Source organism: Elephas maximus, chromosome 22 (assembly GCF_024166365.1).
Source record: "Elephas maximus indicus isolate mEleMax1 chromosome 22, mEleMax1 primary haplotype, whole genome shotgun sequence".
Classification (NCBI taxonomy): domain Eukaryota; kingdom Metazoa; phylum Chordata; class Mammalia; order Proboscidea; family Elephantidae; genus Elephas; species Elephas maximus.
Genome location: NC_064840.1, coordinates 57,978,851 through 57,993,649, shown reverse-complemented (window position 1 = coordinate 57,993,649; position 14,799 = coordinate 57,978,851). Strand labels below are relative to the sequence as shown.

The 14,799-nt window shown below is 40.6% G+C and overlaps 1 protein-coding gene across 1 annotated transcript; it reads left to right on the top strand.

Moving 5' to 3' along the window:
• Positions 1–227: 227 nt before the first annotated feature.
• Positions 228–14,287, top strand: VDAC3 (voltage dependent anion channel 3). Its single transcript, XM_049866404.1, has 9 exons — positions 228–467; positions 2,747–2,815; positions 4,104–4,153; positions 7,769–7,921; positions 9,071–9,123; positions 10,213–10,440; positions 11,885–12,035; positions 12,856–12,913; positions 13,760–14,287. The coding sequence occupies exons 2-9, from the start codon at positions 2,749–2,751 to the stop codon at positions 13,849–13,851; spliced, it is 852 nt and encodes a 283-aa protein (XP_049722361.1). The 5' UTR covers positions 228–467; positions 2,747–2,748; the 3' UTR covers positions 13,852–14,287.
• The last annotated feature ends 512 nt before the right edge of the window (positions 14,288–14,799 follow it).

The window sequence follows — 14,799 nt, the reverse complement described above, 5'->3', positions numbered from 1 at the left end:
TGAAGACCTGCAACGGCATCCGCCCAGGAATGAAACGGGCTGGATCTGACGCATCAGACCCGAGCATCCATCAGTCTTCCCACCCGCCCCCGCCGCGGCCCTCCCATGGTAACAGTGAGGGCAGCCTCCGGGCGTTCTCGCGAGAGGAGCCCCTGCCCGGGCCACAGTGCGGTCTGCCGCGTGTGCCCCCCGCCCCCAGCCACCTGCGCGCTGGGCCCTCCTGCGCACGCGCTCACACGGAGCCGGACAGTTGGCCGCGTTTGTTCGCCCCAGCTGTTCCTCTCCCCCGCCCAGATCGGCGGTGAGCGAACCCCGCCGGCCACCACGGCGCAAACGCGGGGCGGCAGAAGGTGGGGCGCGCAGGCGCCGCGGGGGAGTGAGGTCGCGCAGGCGCGGACGGCGTTGGTGGGGAGAAGACCTTCTGCGCTGTTGCCCTGGCCGAGCCGAGACGGGCCCTCTGGCTGGAGGTGAGAGGAGCCGAGGCCGCCGGCCGGCGCGACTGGCGGAGGGGCCGGGGCGCCGCGGGTGGCGACAGAGCAGGGAACCCGGCGAGGGACTGACCTAACGGAGGGTTCAGGAGGGACGGAGCAGTCTAACGGGGCGCGGGAGCGGCGCGGGCCGGCCGGGCAGCAGGGGCAGAGGGGGCGCTGCGCTCCGCCGGGGACCTTGCTCCGCCTGTCGCCTCAGGTGATGGAGCCTGGCGGTGAGAGGAGCTGCTGCGAGCGCGGAGCGTCGACCTTCCCTTCGGCGGTGTCGGGACCGGGCTTGCTTTCTAGGCGTCAGGCTAGGATTGATGTTTGGGGAAGTTGGATTCTGGAATCCCAAACCCGCTCCCCCGTTTCCAGCCCCCTTTCTGGAATTGTTATCAAACATCGGGAGCTCTTCGCTCCTTGAGGCCAAAGGGAGGACGCTGCACGTGCAATTTAAACAGAAACGAGGAACAAAAGGAGCTCTTGGCTGACTGTCAAGTTAGGAATTGTGTAAAGCAGTATTACCCAGTTAACGCCTTTCCCCCGGTCTGCATCGAGGGCAACACCGCTATATTGTGCTTATCTACAAAAAATAAGTGCATTTGTGGAGCGGATAGAAATATGTGATCGCACTGTCGAGTAACATGAAGCCTTCTGGTTTTTTGCTTGATCATACCAGCAGTGCGTTTCCCATCAGAATCGTGGGACTGAAAAAGTCACCTAAAAATAGGCAGAATTGACATCAGTAGGTGAACTAAACCTGCTATGCGGCTTTTGCAGAATACCTGGCAGTGGCTTTGAAAAAAGTAATAAAGGAAAATACTAAAAGGTTGTAAATAGCTTCTCTATATATGGGTGCTTCTGAACATTTTCCCTTCTTGGCAGTTAGAAGAAAAGCCAGAATGTAAAGCCTTAACATTTCTGAATATGTAGGGCCTGCTTTTCTATATTTCCCAAATTGTGATGATAAAGAGTAATAACGTCACTTTGGAAATAATGTAAATTGATCATTTGAGTACAAAAGCGGTTGAATTGTAAAATAGTTACTCTGGAGGTGAACTCTGAAATCTTGTAGCTTCTGAGCAAAGTCTTAAGACCATGTGAGTCAGTACATTTATACGATATGTGTAAAATCTTCCTCATAACTTTATATCATGATGTCTGTCATTTCACTGGTTTAGGTTATGGGACAAGGTGTAAATAAATTCACAGTTGAGAGGTGCAATATAAGTGTATGTCATGTTCTTCAGGTATGATGGTATAGGCAGAAGCTTAGCAGAAGGCCAGATTAAGAGCTAGGCTAAATATAAATGAATATGGTTTGACTATGTGTAGATGGTGTAGGCATGGGAATTGCAAAGGCTACCTGGTGTTCTGAACTTTTTCATGGTATAGTCATCGAGGTAATGTGGCTACTTGAGGTGGTTCTGTAATTTGTTAGATATGGCTTTGGAGTTTGCAACAACAGAACCTGTTGCAGGAAAAAAATTTCCAGCGTACAAAGAGTATAAAGGAGTGGTATGTTCTGAAATGTTGATAGCTTCTGAGAATTTGTTGGGAGGGTCATATCGGTGGTAGAAAAGCTGGCTGAATACTAAGTAGGCAAGATGAAAAGTCAAGGCACCTTGGATTTTTGAAGGCTTTAGCTTTGTAGTTTACACCAATTTTTGGTAAACAGATTATGTAGGTAGAATCCATCCTATTTCTGGTTAATAGGTATGATTGCAGCGCTGCATTTTAAGAAGCGCTTTGAGAGGGGGTATATTCTGGGTGAATACATTTCAGTTAGTATGGTGGTTTCTTATTTTAAGAACTGAATTTCAGAGAAGCAAAAATGTGAACCCTAAGGATTTTCTTTGCATCTATTGTTACAGTTCCTTAAAATATTTACCTTGTTGCCCTGTATTGCTCTTTGGCTTTTATCACAGCCTGAGAAAGGTTTTTCTAAGTGAATTTGGCATATTTTTTAAAAAGTGAGAAGTCCAGTTTAACAAAGCATCTCCTTCAGCCTGTGAGAACTTGTTTTTCTCTGATGCACTCAGAAAGATGACCTCTGTGACTCTCATGAGAAAACCTTTTCTTCTCCAGTGTTCTGGAAAGTTCTTTTGTAAGGACAGAATGCCTTCTCTTAACTTCAGTTGTCTTAGAGTATAAGCATTAATGATGCAAAGGAAGAGAAAACTGTATACTTCTCCCAGGATGAAATGTTGAAAAACTATGGGTGAATAAATACTCAGTGGTTATTTTTATTCCTTTGTCCCATTTTTCTTTATAAGATATGTGTAACACACCGACTTACTGTGACCTAGGGAAGGCTGCCAAGGATGTCTTCAACAAAGGATATGGTAAGTAATGCTATTGTAAATTTCCATCTTTGGGGTGTAAGGATTAGTGATTTAAGGAGATAACTATTAGGTTATTAGACTTGATTTTTTTAAAGGTAGAGTCCTTTATTGTTGTTGTTAGGTGCCGTTGAATTGATTTTGACTCATAGCGGCCCTGTGTGACAGAGTAGCACTGCCCATAGCGTTTTTTAGGCTGTAATCTTTAAGGCGGAGCCCTGGTGGTTAAAGAGCTTGGCTGCTAACCAAAAGGCCAGCAGTTCAAATTCACCAGCCGCTCCTTGGAAACCCTGTGGGGCAGATCTACTCTGACCTGTAGGGTTGTATGAGTTGGAATTGACTAGACAGCAGTGGGGTTTTTTTGTTTTAAACTTTAAGGAGGGTCCCTGGTGGTGCAGTGGTTAAGCGGTCAGCCTAGCAATTGGCAGTAGATCCTGTGGGGCAGTTCTCCTATGTCATATATGGTTGCTATGAGTTGGAATCGATTTGATGGCAATGGATTTTGTTTTTTGTTTTGGAATCTTTAAGGGAGCAGATCACCAGGTCTTTCTCCCATGGAGCTGCTGGGTGGGTTCAGACTGCCAGCCTCTAAGGTTAGCAGCTGAGTGTTGTGCTACCAGGGCTCCTTTAGAGCCCTTAGAACCATTAAAATCAAGTGTGTATATATATATGTGTGTGTGTGTGTGTGTGTGTGTATGTGCGTATAAAATGTTATTGATAAGATAAAATAATATAAATATATAATATCTATATCTCCTCTGGCTAGCCTTGTGGACAATTAAAACAGGGGTGCTTTTTCCCTGTCCAAATAATGGCAGTGTTTTTATGAGAGTAAAGACACAACTTTTGACTTCCTTCGAGTAATATATATTCATTGATCCTAAATGCACATTTATTTTTAGTTTTTTAAAACTTAATATTTAAACTCTTAATTTTTATGCTGAACACATTTGATTTCTTCTTAACCAGTATTGTTAATTTATATTTTAAACTTGTGTGTATATCAGCATAATATCTTCTAGAAATATTGGTTCTTGGAATAATGCATATTGTTTTCATTCATTTTTAACTTATATTTTTAAAGTATGTGTTTATTCATTTTGGAGGGCTTAAAAATTATACTTAAATTGCTTGGTTGTAAATTCAGTTCATTACAGAATTCTCAGCTAATGAAAATACTATGTATTTTATATATGGAAAATATTGCAGTCTGTTTTCTTAATTTCTGAGTTGCAAAATTGGACTGGATGTCACATTTTGTACATTACTGTGTTTTTGTGTGTGTGTCTAGGGTTTGGCATGGTCAAAATCGACCTAAAAACCAAGTCTTGTAGTGGAGTGGTGAGTACCTATTATTCTTTTAATAGATGTAATGTAATTAAAGAAACCCATTTAAAAACCATTATCACGCTTGTTATGTGAAACAGTGTACTTTTGGCACTAGGCTGGGTTCCCTGCAGATTTGTCCTACTCTCATGTTTCAGCGAGCGTCCTTACTCAGCCATTTAAACCCATAGATGATCGGGTTGAATTTGATGGGATTTTAGGTGTTCGTTTTAAGAGTATTCTGAGTCTTACTCCCGGAAAACATAAAATACATATTTTTTGACCTTTGACATATCTTTATACTTTTCTGAATATGCATATGGACACTAGAAATTTTACTTCCATTATAATGAATTCATGCAAGATTTTTTTTTATAATTTATTTTGTTGTTGAGAATATACACAGCAGTACCCCAGTTCTACAGTTTGTACATGTACAATTCAATGACATCGATTACATTCTTCGAGTTGTGTAAGCATTCTCACTCTCCATTTCTGAGTTGTTTCTCTCCCATTAACATAAACTCACTGTCCCCTAAGGTTCCTATCTAATCTTTCAAGCCACTGTTGTCAGTTTGATCCCATAGAGATAAACCTTGCTGCTGCTGTTATTGGTAGGTGCCATAGAGTCAGTTCCTACTCAGTGACCCCATGCACAACAGAAAGAAACACTGCTTGGATCTGTGCCATCCTCACAGTCGTTGTTATATGTGAGCCCATCGTTGCAGCCGCTATGTGAGTCTGTCTCGTCGAGGGTCTTCCTCTTTTTCGCTGACCCTCCCCTCTACCAAGCATGAAGTCCTTCTCCAGGGACTAGTCCTTCCTGATAACGTGTCCAAAGTATATGAGGGGAAGTCTCACTGTCCTGGCTTCTAATGAGCATTCTGGCCGTACTTTTTCCATGGATAGATCTTAAGAGAGTAAAATGCCCAAGGCAGACATTCTTTACTAGTTAAGCTAAACTATTGTTTGATTTTAAGGAGACTTCAGGGGATATATTTGGTTTACATTTTAAAGATTATTTTAGGACAGTAGTTTCAGAGGTCTATGCAAATTTTAATGCCCTTTTACAAAAAACAATATGAATCTGTGTCCCTTCATGATTAATTGAAATAAATGTTAGAAGTAAAGTGCGTGTAGGAGACTCTGCAGTTTTACTGATATTTATAAAGGCGTTTTTTGGTGGAAGTTAACACAGTAAAGATACGTTGACACATTTCCAAAGGGTTCTTAACCAGAGCTTTCGTTCAACAGATGTCAGCAAACAGATTTACTTGATATTCACCTTATTCTCTAATTTCTTCTCATTGACTGCATCATTTTTACCATTTACGTATTCAAACCAGTGCACATTTTATTTCTGGATAGCTGTTCAGTTAGATGGTCAAGAGGCACATGGAATTCTTACGACACTTTGACAAAATCCTGGTTTGTCACTACATTCTTTCCCTAAACCAGACCCCATAGGGTTTCCAAGGAGTGGCTGGTAGATTCAAACCGCTGACCATTTTGGTTAGCAGCTGAGCTCTGAACTGCTGCACCACCAGGGCTCCAGGTTTCTCTAGTGGTAACAAACGTGTGCACCAATGGAATCCTCACTAAGAGGATCCTTGGTGGCGGAGTGGTTAAAGTGCTCAGCTGCTAACCGTAAGGTCAGCAGTTTGAACCCACCAGCCGCTCTGGGGCGAAAGCTGTGGCAGTCGGCTGTCATAAAGATTACAGCCTTGGAAGCCCTGTGGCGCAGCCCTGCTCTGTCCTGTAGGGTCGCTGTGAGTCAGGGTTGACTTGGTGGCAATGGAATGGTATCCTCACTAGGATGGGCGCGTTGTAGGGTTCTGTTAAAATAGGAAAATTATACTCACATTGAATATAGTTTCAGAACTTGTTCAGGTTTGGTCCCTGTTGCAAAAGTCATCAATTAAACCATTTTCTCTCCCTTTCATGCTGCTGTTGTTTGGGAATATTCATTCAGATGGTAAGGAAAAAAAGCATATTTGTGTGCTTGCTTTCATGGCTGCTTTTGGTATCTGGTATCAATTTAAGATAGATTTCACCAATTGCTTCAAATTTCTTAGATTGTATCTTGATAATTTTTATTACATGCTGTCTAGTTAACAGTAGTATTTTTACAGTGGTTTGTTGCTTACTGGCATTTAGTGTAGAGCTATACATGTAATATGTATGTTATAAATGTATTTTGCACTTGTTTGACCTAAATTATGGAATAAGACAAAAAGTGGAGCAATTGGGAGCCTGGAATTCAACTTACAAAATTCTGGCCTTCTCTGACATTTGTACCCCTGGTATTTTAGAATTTTCGTAGAATTTCAAACTAAGAAATGACAATAATAATAAGGAAGAAATGTGGAATAAATACTGTTACCTAAATTTTTTGCATAAAATTCCCATAACACCAAAATTAATGTTCATATTTGCTGTAGTTGTCAAGTTTGTGAAGGTAAATGTAAAAGAAAAAAAAAAAGACTGGGTAGTAGAATTTTCTAAAGGAAACTTGTCGGAAACTTGTCACATTAAAAGAATCGTGTGAACTGTTAAACATGACTGATGTTTTGTATCATTTTTACTAAGGCCTTGCCCTAAATGTGCAGCATGATACTCAGTTTTAAAACTTTCTGTCTCCTGCTGATAAACAGATCATAATTTCCCAGTTGTTTCATCAGCGTGTGCAACTAGAGCCACGTATTTGTTAAAGGGAGGTTTCACATTGCAGGCAGTAAAACAGAACAGGTTGGGGTTGGCAGTAGCTCAGAGATGTTCCTTAAAAACAAAGTCAGTCAGGATGGGTTTCTTTTTTTTCCCCTTGACAGTTCATAGATAGATAGTGACAGGTGTTGACTGTTTCCCCCCCTAGAAGGAGATCTGTTTCTAATTGTTGGTTGTCATATGACTGAAGGGAAACTTAACTAGCAGGGCGAATGTAATTCAAGGCATTTACAGTAACTGTTTGATAGAAAGCACCCTAAAAGGTAGACTGGGTGAGATGAGGAAAAGAGAGAGAAATTCCATTCCATGTAACATTCCATTTTACTGTGAAAAATGGGCAGATACTTTCAAATATTGAAACTGTTTGTGCTGAAAGCTTTACAGATAGTCTAGTAGACAGCAGCAATAAAGTTTTGACCCTACTAAAGCAGGGGGTGGGGGTGCTTCTAGTGTTTTGGGATTTTTAAGGACTTTTAGTTTTAAATTAACTAATAGTTTGAAAGGTGTGATAGAGAACCGATAATCTTTCAGATCATGGAAGTAAACTGTTTAAGGTTCAATATTTTTGTCTTTTTAGTTAAGACATTTATTTTTAGTAAAGATCTACTCTTTTAAAGTAGAGAATTTAAGTTTTCAATTTACTAAGAGAGTATAAGGAACAGGAATTATCAGAGAGGTGGAGTAATGGAAAGATCTAAAATTGGTTAACCACGTAAAGATCTAAAACTGGTTAACCTTTGCATTTCGATTGTAGAGAAAGAAGGAAAGTCGGAAATAAGTTGCCATGATAAAGAGTAAATTGTATTGGTTTCTGATGCATCCAGCACTACTTTCTGAACTGAACTTTTTGTTTGTTTGAAATTTGCTGAGCTAATTTTAAGTTAATGACTTTTTCTTGCTCACCAGGAATTTTCTACTTCTGGTCATGCTTACACTGATACAGGGAAAGCATCAGGCAACCTAGAGACCAAGTATAAGGTCTGTAGCTATGGACTTACCTTCACCCAGAAATGGAACACAGACAATACTCTTGGGACAGAAATCTCTTTGGAGAATAAGGTAAGAGAAAGCACTAGGATTTATTTGTAGGTTAAATATGTTTTACAGAAGCTGTGATGACCAAACTGGACGAGATGTCACAGCATATCCGTCTGTGGCCTGATTTGCCATGTCTTATTATTCCTAAAAAGTAAGACTTTGTGAATACACTAATTATCACACTGCGTCTTTGTTCTGTGTTTTGTTTCTGTGTCCTCTGTTTTGTTATTGTTGCAAAATTGGCCCCACCGAGAAATGTTTCTAAAATTCTGTGATGTTTTCAAAGGCAAAGTCTATCAGCAAGTATTTGTCAAGTGCCTGCTGTGTACAGAGCACTGTTTTTTGAGCTGTGTCAATATGTACATTATTACGTATAGATACAATATACATGTATGTTGTTGTTTTTGGTGTTAGGTTAGGTGCTGTGGAGGAGACACTGCTCAGTCCTGCACCACCCTCACAACTGTTGTTATGTTTGAGCCTATTTTTGCAGCCAGTGTGTCAGGCCATCTCGTTAAGGGTCTTCCTGTTTTTCGCTGACCCTCTACGTTACCAGGAAGCCCTGGTGGCAAAGTGGTTAAGAGTTCTGCAGCTAACCAAAAGGTCAGCAGTTCGAACCCATCAGGTGCTCCTTGGAAACCCTATGGGGCAGCTCTACTCTGTCTTATAGGGTAGCTGTGAGTCGGAATCAACTCGATGGCAGTGGGTTTGGTTTTTGGTTTTCTACTTTACCAAGCATGATGTCCTTCTCCAGGGACTGGTCCCTCCTGATAACATGTCCAAAATATATATATAGCTAAATAAATTACTTAGGTTGGCTTGTTAAACGTCAGGTTATCTCATTATAACAATTTCAAGACAGTAACAAGAATATTGTGTTGGAATTGTATTGTTTTTGTACTGTAATTTATGTTATTTTTTTTTATCATAGGACTTGACCTATAAATTTCAACCTGTCTTTTGGTAGGAGAATCATGATGAAGGCGGAGGGCCAGGGGAAAGGGGAGGTCGGGGAGGTAATTTAATATATAATATAATACTTTAGTGTGTGACTTCCTTTAATGACTTTCTCTTTTTGTTAGGAAATGAGGGGAAACTTTAGAATTGGTCTCTTGAGTTGAAAAGAGTTGAAAATCACTAATTTGTTAATTTTAAATCTTTATTTTTCAGTTGGCTGAAGGGTTGAAACTGACTCTTGATACCATATTTGTACCGAACACAGGGTAATTATCTAAACCCTACTTTCTGAAATAATTTTGTAGCCTGAAGGGGATAGAGAGCTTTCAAATAAGGAGTTACAATTTAAAGCGTAGAGGCAGGAAGAGCTTAGGAGGCTGCTGTTAGGAATACTGGAGGCCTGGTGCATGTAGTAAAGATAAAGGAAGACTTGCTTGAGGCAGGATGAAATTGAAATTTGAAAATTGAAAAGATGAACAGAAATTTATAAGTCTCTTCCAAAGGGGCACATAATAGGAAAAGTTTAGGAGCTAGAAGAGTCTGAGACCATAGACATTTCTTAAACTGTATTCTAAAGATTCCTGGATGTAGCGTTCTGCTGAGAAGTTAATTTCTTAAGAAAAGAGTATAATCTCCGTGCTCTGGAACACCATACTGGTAATTCTGCTCTTGGTTTGCTTTCTTTGCCCCTATTACTCTCCTGACTTCTGGGCTTCAGTTTCCTCACCTATAAAATGGGTATAATGTTGCTTCCTGTCTGCCTCATAGGGGCTGCTGTTAGCCCGGCTGAATACAAAGTGGCGTTTCTTTCAGCTGTAACAGCAGATTGTGTCCTTTCTGCTGCACACCTCACTTATCTTCAGGACAAATGTTCTCATAAGAGGCCTCTTTGGGAGAGGAGATTGACTGTTAACTAATTCATTGTTTTTAGTATTGTCCTTCAAAAAAGTACACTTCTCTCCATAACAGGTTAATGATTTAGAAGTGTGTTGGGTGTTAGCCTTTTGTGACATTTGGGCATTTGGAAACATTTAAAGAGATTTGGTTTCTCACATGGCCATATATGTTTATCTTTACATTATTAGTTTGGCACTGAAGTACCTTATTCCTCCTTGTACTTTAGTTCATGCCTTGATGAAATTAGTGATGAAGTATCCTATCATTTGAATTTGACCAGTACATACATTTGTGACTCTAGCAAAATTGTATTTGTAGAGTTAAGTCATTTGAAGCTTTTACTCTGCATGTGCAGTCTAACAGAATAATATTTAAACTGGGGGCAATAGGATCTTCCCGTAAAGATTGCTGAACAGTAGTACAAACTCACGTCGTTTTCATTTTGTTGTTTTTTACAGAAAGAAGAGTGGGAAGTTGAAGGCCTCCTATAAACGGGATTGTTTCAGTGTTGGCAGTAGTGTTGATATAGATTTTTCTGGACCAACCATCTATGGCTGGGCTGTGTTGGCCTTTGAAGGTTGGCTTGCTGGCTATCAGATGAGTTTTGACACAGCCAAATCCAAACTGTCACAGAATAATTTTGCCCTGGGTTATAAGGCTGCAGATTTCCAGCTGCACACTCACGTGTGAGTGTTTATCATTTATCCCTTCGTTAGTGCCGTCTCCCTGAAAAATGGTAGCCCTTAGTGTGTAGAGAAGGTTAGAAGTGATGGCACTCGCATCTAATATGCCTTGGCGGACAGCCAACCTCACTGCACTGTTTTCATAGTCAGCAAAACATTGCAAGGAGGTTAGGTGTGCTTGGTGCATAGTGCTGCGCTGCTGGTAGTTACGGGCATCGCAGCCTTTACCCCCGACTTCAGAGAAGCTCTCCAATCTATAGAACCACGGGGATGGAGAGAACCTAGGGCATGGGTTACCGCCTGATATGAGGGTTCCTATGGAGATGTTCCTGCTTTCTCTGGCGTCCTCATCTTGGCAGTGCCTGGAAGCAGGTTTGTTCAGATAACCAAGAATAGCACTGAATCAATCTGAGCGTCCTGGAACATCCCCAGTAATTCTCTGGAGGGTTTTCCGTACCCTTGGTCAGAACCCAGTTCCCCTAGTGCATTTAGAAGTAGCAGGAGTTCTTAAAGCAGTCCTGAGATTCCATTATACAGGCTGCACCTTGTTGGCTGAATGAATTTGAATTTTTAAGTTGTATTTTATGTCTTGGCCTACTGGGTACTACTGCTCTCAACCAAAAAAACCAAACCAAACCCATTGCCATCAAGTTGATTCCGACTCATAGCGACCCTATAGGACAGAGTAGAACTGCCCCCATAGAGTTTCCAAGGAGTGCCTGGTGGATTTGACCTTTTGGTTAGCAGCCATAGCATTTAACCACTACACTAGCAGGGTTTCCACTACTGCTCTACCAGGAAGAAGAAGCAAAGGGTGAGCTACGTGTTTTTGAAGTTTTACCGACAGCTCTCTGTGAGACATTCTAATTTAGTGGTATAGACGGGCATTGATATTGAGGAAGCAGTAGTGTCAGGAAAACTGTAAAAAACTCCGCTTAAATGCTGGGATGCTTTGAAGCCATACTGTATGTACTTCTCTGGAGCAGTGCATTCTAGGTATTATAATGCTAGAAGTGTGTTATAAATGAAATCCAGGATGGCTTTACTCCTGTACTTTGTTTCTCTGCGGTTTTTTATTCATTTGTTTTTTGCATACTTTTTATTGACTTCCACTCTGAAGTTTCTGAATTTCTATGAAAATCTCAGAGATTCATAGGTCATATTTGCCTGAGGTGTCTGCCTCTGTGCATAATTGAATTGTGTCCAAGAAATTTGTGTTACGTGGAGGACCCAAGTAAATGAAGCAGTTGTTACCACATTCAAATTAGGCAGTTATAAAAAACAAATGCATTGAGTTGTCTTTTTAGTAGTCATTTATGCTAGAAGTTGGCTGAAATTTGTAGTTGCAATACGGGAGCCTTGTTTAGATAGTCTTAGAATTTGTTTCCATATCATGAGAACAGTATGAATTAGATATTTGTACCTTTTTGCTGTTTCTTGAAAACAGGAATGATGGCACTGAATTTGGAGGTTCTATCTACCAGAAGGTTAATGAGAAGATTGAAACTTCAATAAACCTTGCCTGGACAGCTGGCAGTAACAACACCCGTTTTGGCATTGCTGCGAAATACAAGTTGGATTGTAGAACTTCTCTGTCTGTAAGAATGGGCTGCCAGAGTGGATCTGTTCTTGGGTTTCCATCTAAGCTGTAAACGAATGTGGTGATATGGTGTAGTTTTCATGTTCTTTATTAACTTTAATGAGCTAGCTCTTGTGTAGTGAAAGAGTATTACACTTGAAGTCAGGAAATGTGGGTTTTAGTCCCAGCTCCTCCAGTATTTGGCTGTTGTCTGACCTTTTCAAGTCATTTTATCTCTTTGGCCTCAAAATTTCCTTATCTGTAAATTCATGGGATTTGAGTATTATCCCTTTGCTGTTAGTTCTTATTAATAATAACACTAATTGAGCACTTAAATTTCAGGTATTGTGCTAAGGGCTTTGCAGGTATTATCTCATTTATTCCTCACTACTACTCTGTGTGGCGAATAGTATTATCCTCATCCCCATTTTACAGACTGAGGCTCAGAGAGGTCAGATAACTTGCCCAGAGTCACCCATTAAGTACAGTGCCATAGATGTGAACTCAGATATGTTTGTTACCAGAATCTGTGCTCTAACCGTTGTCAGAGGTTATAAACTGGCATAAAGAACTCAACGATTAGGGGTGTTTGACTGTGCAGTGTTTTTGAAAAATTTGTTTGAGGCCTTCAAGCATGCATTCTCAAGGTCTCCACCATCCCTGCCACTCCCGACTGACTTCTTAAAGATTTATCTTTTGTTTATTAAAATTCAGTTTCAGTAATTTTATTGGCCCTAACATGTTCTAGCTTTGGAAACCTGATGCATGAAGTGATGGTTGTATTGGACTTGCCTATCAAATTGACTATTTTCTGTTTCTATCCTGTCTCCAAACCTTAGGCTAAAGTAAACAACGCCAGCCTGATTGGACTTGGTTATACTCAGACCCTTCGACCAGGCAAGTAAAGGAATTAATAACAGTGGGATTGGAGTAAAAATAGATAAATAATGAAAATAATTTTCACTGTAGGTCGATTCAGACCATGCTGTAACATTTGGCTGTTCAGAAAGAAAGTAAAACTGATCACAAACTTGTGATTAAAAAATATTTATGTGTGTCTAACTGTCATTTTGGTTGCTCTGCCTTATTAGTTTGGTTAATCATTTACTGTTCTTAACTCTGAACTCCAAATGAAGTTTGCCATGATCATGTGTTATTCATTGCAGATCAGATGATTATAGATAACCCTGAGTAGATTTAAAGAGCCCAGGTGGTGCAGTAGTTAAGTGCTCACGGAAAGGTCAGCAATCTGAACCCACCAGCCGCTTTGCGGGCGAAAGATGCAGCGGTTTGCTTCAGTAAAGAAGACAGCCTTGGAAACCCTATGGGGCAGTTGCATTCTGTTCTAAAGGGTTGCAATGAGTTGGACTTGATTGACGGCAGTGTGTTTGGTTTTTGGCTTGGTGGCGCAGTGGTTAAGTGCTCAGCTGCTAACTGGAGGGTCGGCAGTTTGAACCTACCAGCACCTCCACCGGAGAAAAGACCTAGTGATCTGTTCCTGTAAAGATTACAGCCTAAGAAACCCTATGAGGCAGTTCTACTCTGTCATATAGTGTTGCTATGAGTTGGAATCTACTTGATGGCGCACAACAACAACATTGTGTAGATTTAGTAATAGCTGTAGCCTTTTAACTCTTATACCCAACAATAATCCATGCCATTGATGCCATCCATCCTTTCTAGAAAATTTAGATCTGATTGTAATACTTGTTATAAGTGACTGTGGTGTTTTCTTCTTTCTAGGAGTCAAACTGACCCTATCAGCTTTAATTGATGGAAAGAACTTCAATGCAGGAGGTCACAAAGTTGGGTTGGGATTTGAACTAGAAGCTTAACGTGGTTTTGAGTAAAGCAGCAGTTCTGGCCCTGGAGGCGAAGAGTAATCAACCCACTATGTTTTGGCCTTAAAATTCTTCTGTGAAATTTCAAAAGTGTGAACTTTTTATTCTTCCAAAGAATCGTACTCCTCCCACGCTGAAGTCTAGAGATTGCAGGTCCATCCCAAGGGAGGTACTTGAAGACATGCATGGAAGTTGTCATGTTTGTGCCACGTTTCAGTTCAGTTCCTCAGTGTTACTTTAAATGTGTTCCTCTGCGACAGTGTAGTGTCTTGTTATAAAGGAAATGACCCCATCCTCAGGTTTGTATATCACGTCCTGCATGTCCCACACCACTTTTTCATGACCTTTTAATATATTGGTCTCTGTGCTGTAGTGGAATCTTTGGTTTTTGCATCAGAGTAAAATAAACCCATCACATTTTTCCTCATAAGACTTGCAAGAGTGGTTTTCTTATATTTGGTGTGTTTTAATTTGTTTTGAAAAATAATGGGTGGAATTTGCATGTAGAAATGATATGTCTAAAGTAGTCAGGGAGTCAAAATAATACTCTATTTCCCTTACGTTGTTTCTTGTCCCTTCTGCTTTTGTTTACCTCCCTTGTTTATTGCTCTCATGCAGTCAGGCAGAGGGGTGAAGCAGTTTTATTCTGCTGGGCAGAAGTACATCTCTTGAGGTATACTTGCCTCCTATTGTAGTAAAAAAAAGAAAAATAGTAGGATACTATAATTTGGTAGTTTTGTAGAAAGGCAAACACGTTTCTTTTTTTTGATTGTGCTTTAAGTGAAAGTTTACAGTTCAAGTTAGTCTCTCATATAAAAATTCATGCACACATTGTTATGTGACCCTACTTGCTCTCCCTATAATGTGACAGCACACTCCTTTTCACCCCAGATTTTCCATGTCCATTCAACCAGCTCCTGTCTGTTTTTGTTTTCTCATCTC

What these genes read in the sequence shown, in the direction of transcription:
- VDAC3 (XM_049866404.1), top strand. Translation starts at nt 2,749, where the DNA reads ATGTGTAACACACCGACTTACTGTGACCTAGGGAAGGCTGCCAAGGAT. An exon ending in ATATTTGTACCGAACACAGG is followed by an intron (nt 9,124 to 10,212) that starts GTAATTATCTAA and finishes TGTTTTTTACAG; the next exon opens with AAAGAAGAGTGGGAAGTTGA. An exon ending in TACTCAGACCCTTCGACCAG is followed by an intron (nt 12,914 to 13,759) that starts GCAAGTAAAGGA and finishes TCTTCTTTCTAG; the next exon opens with GAGTCAAACTGACCCTATCA.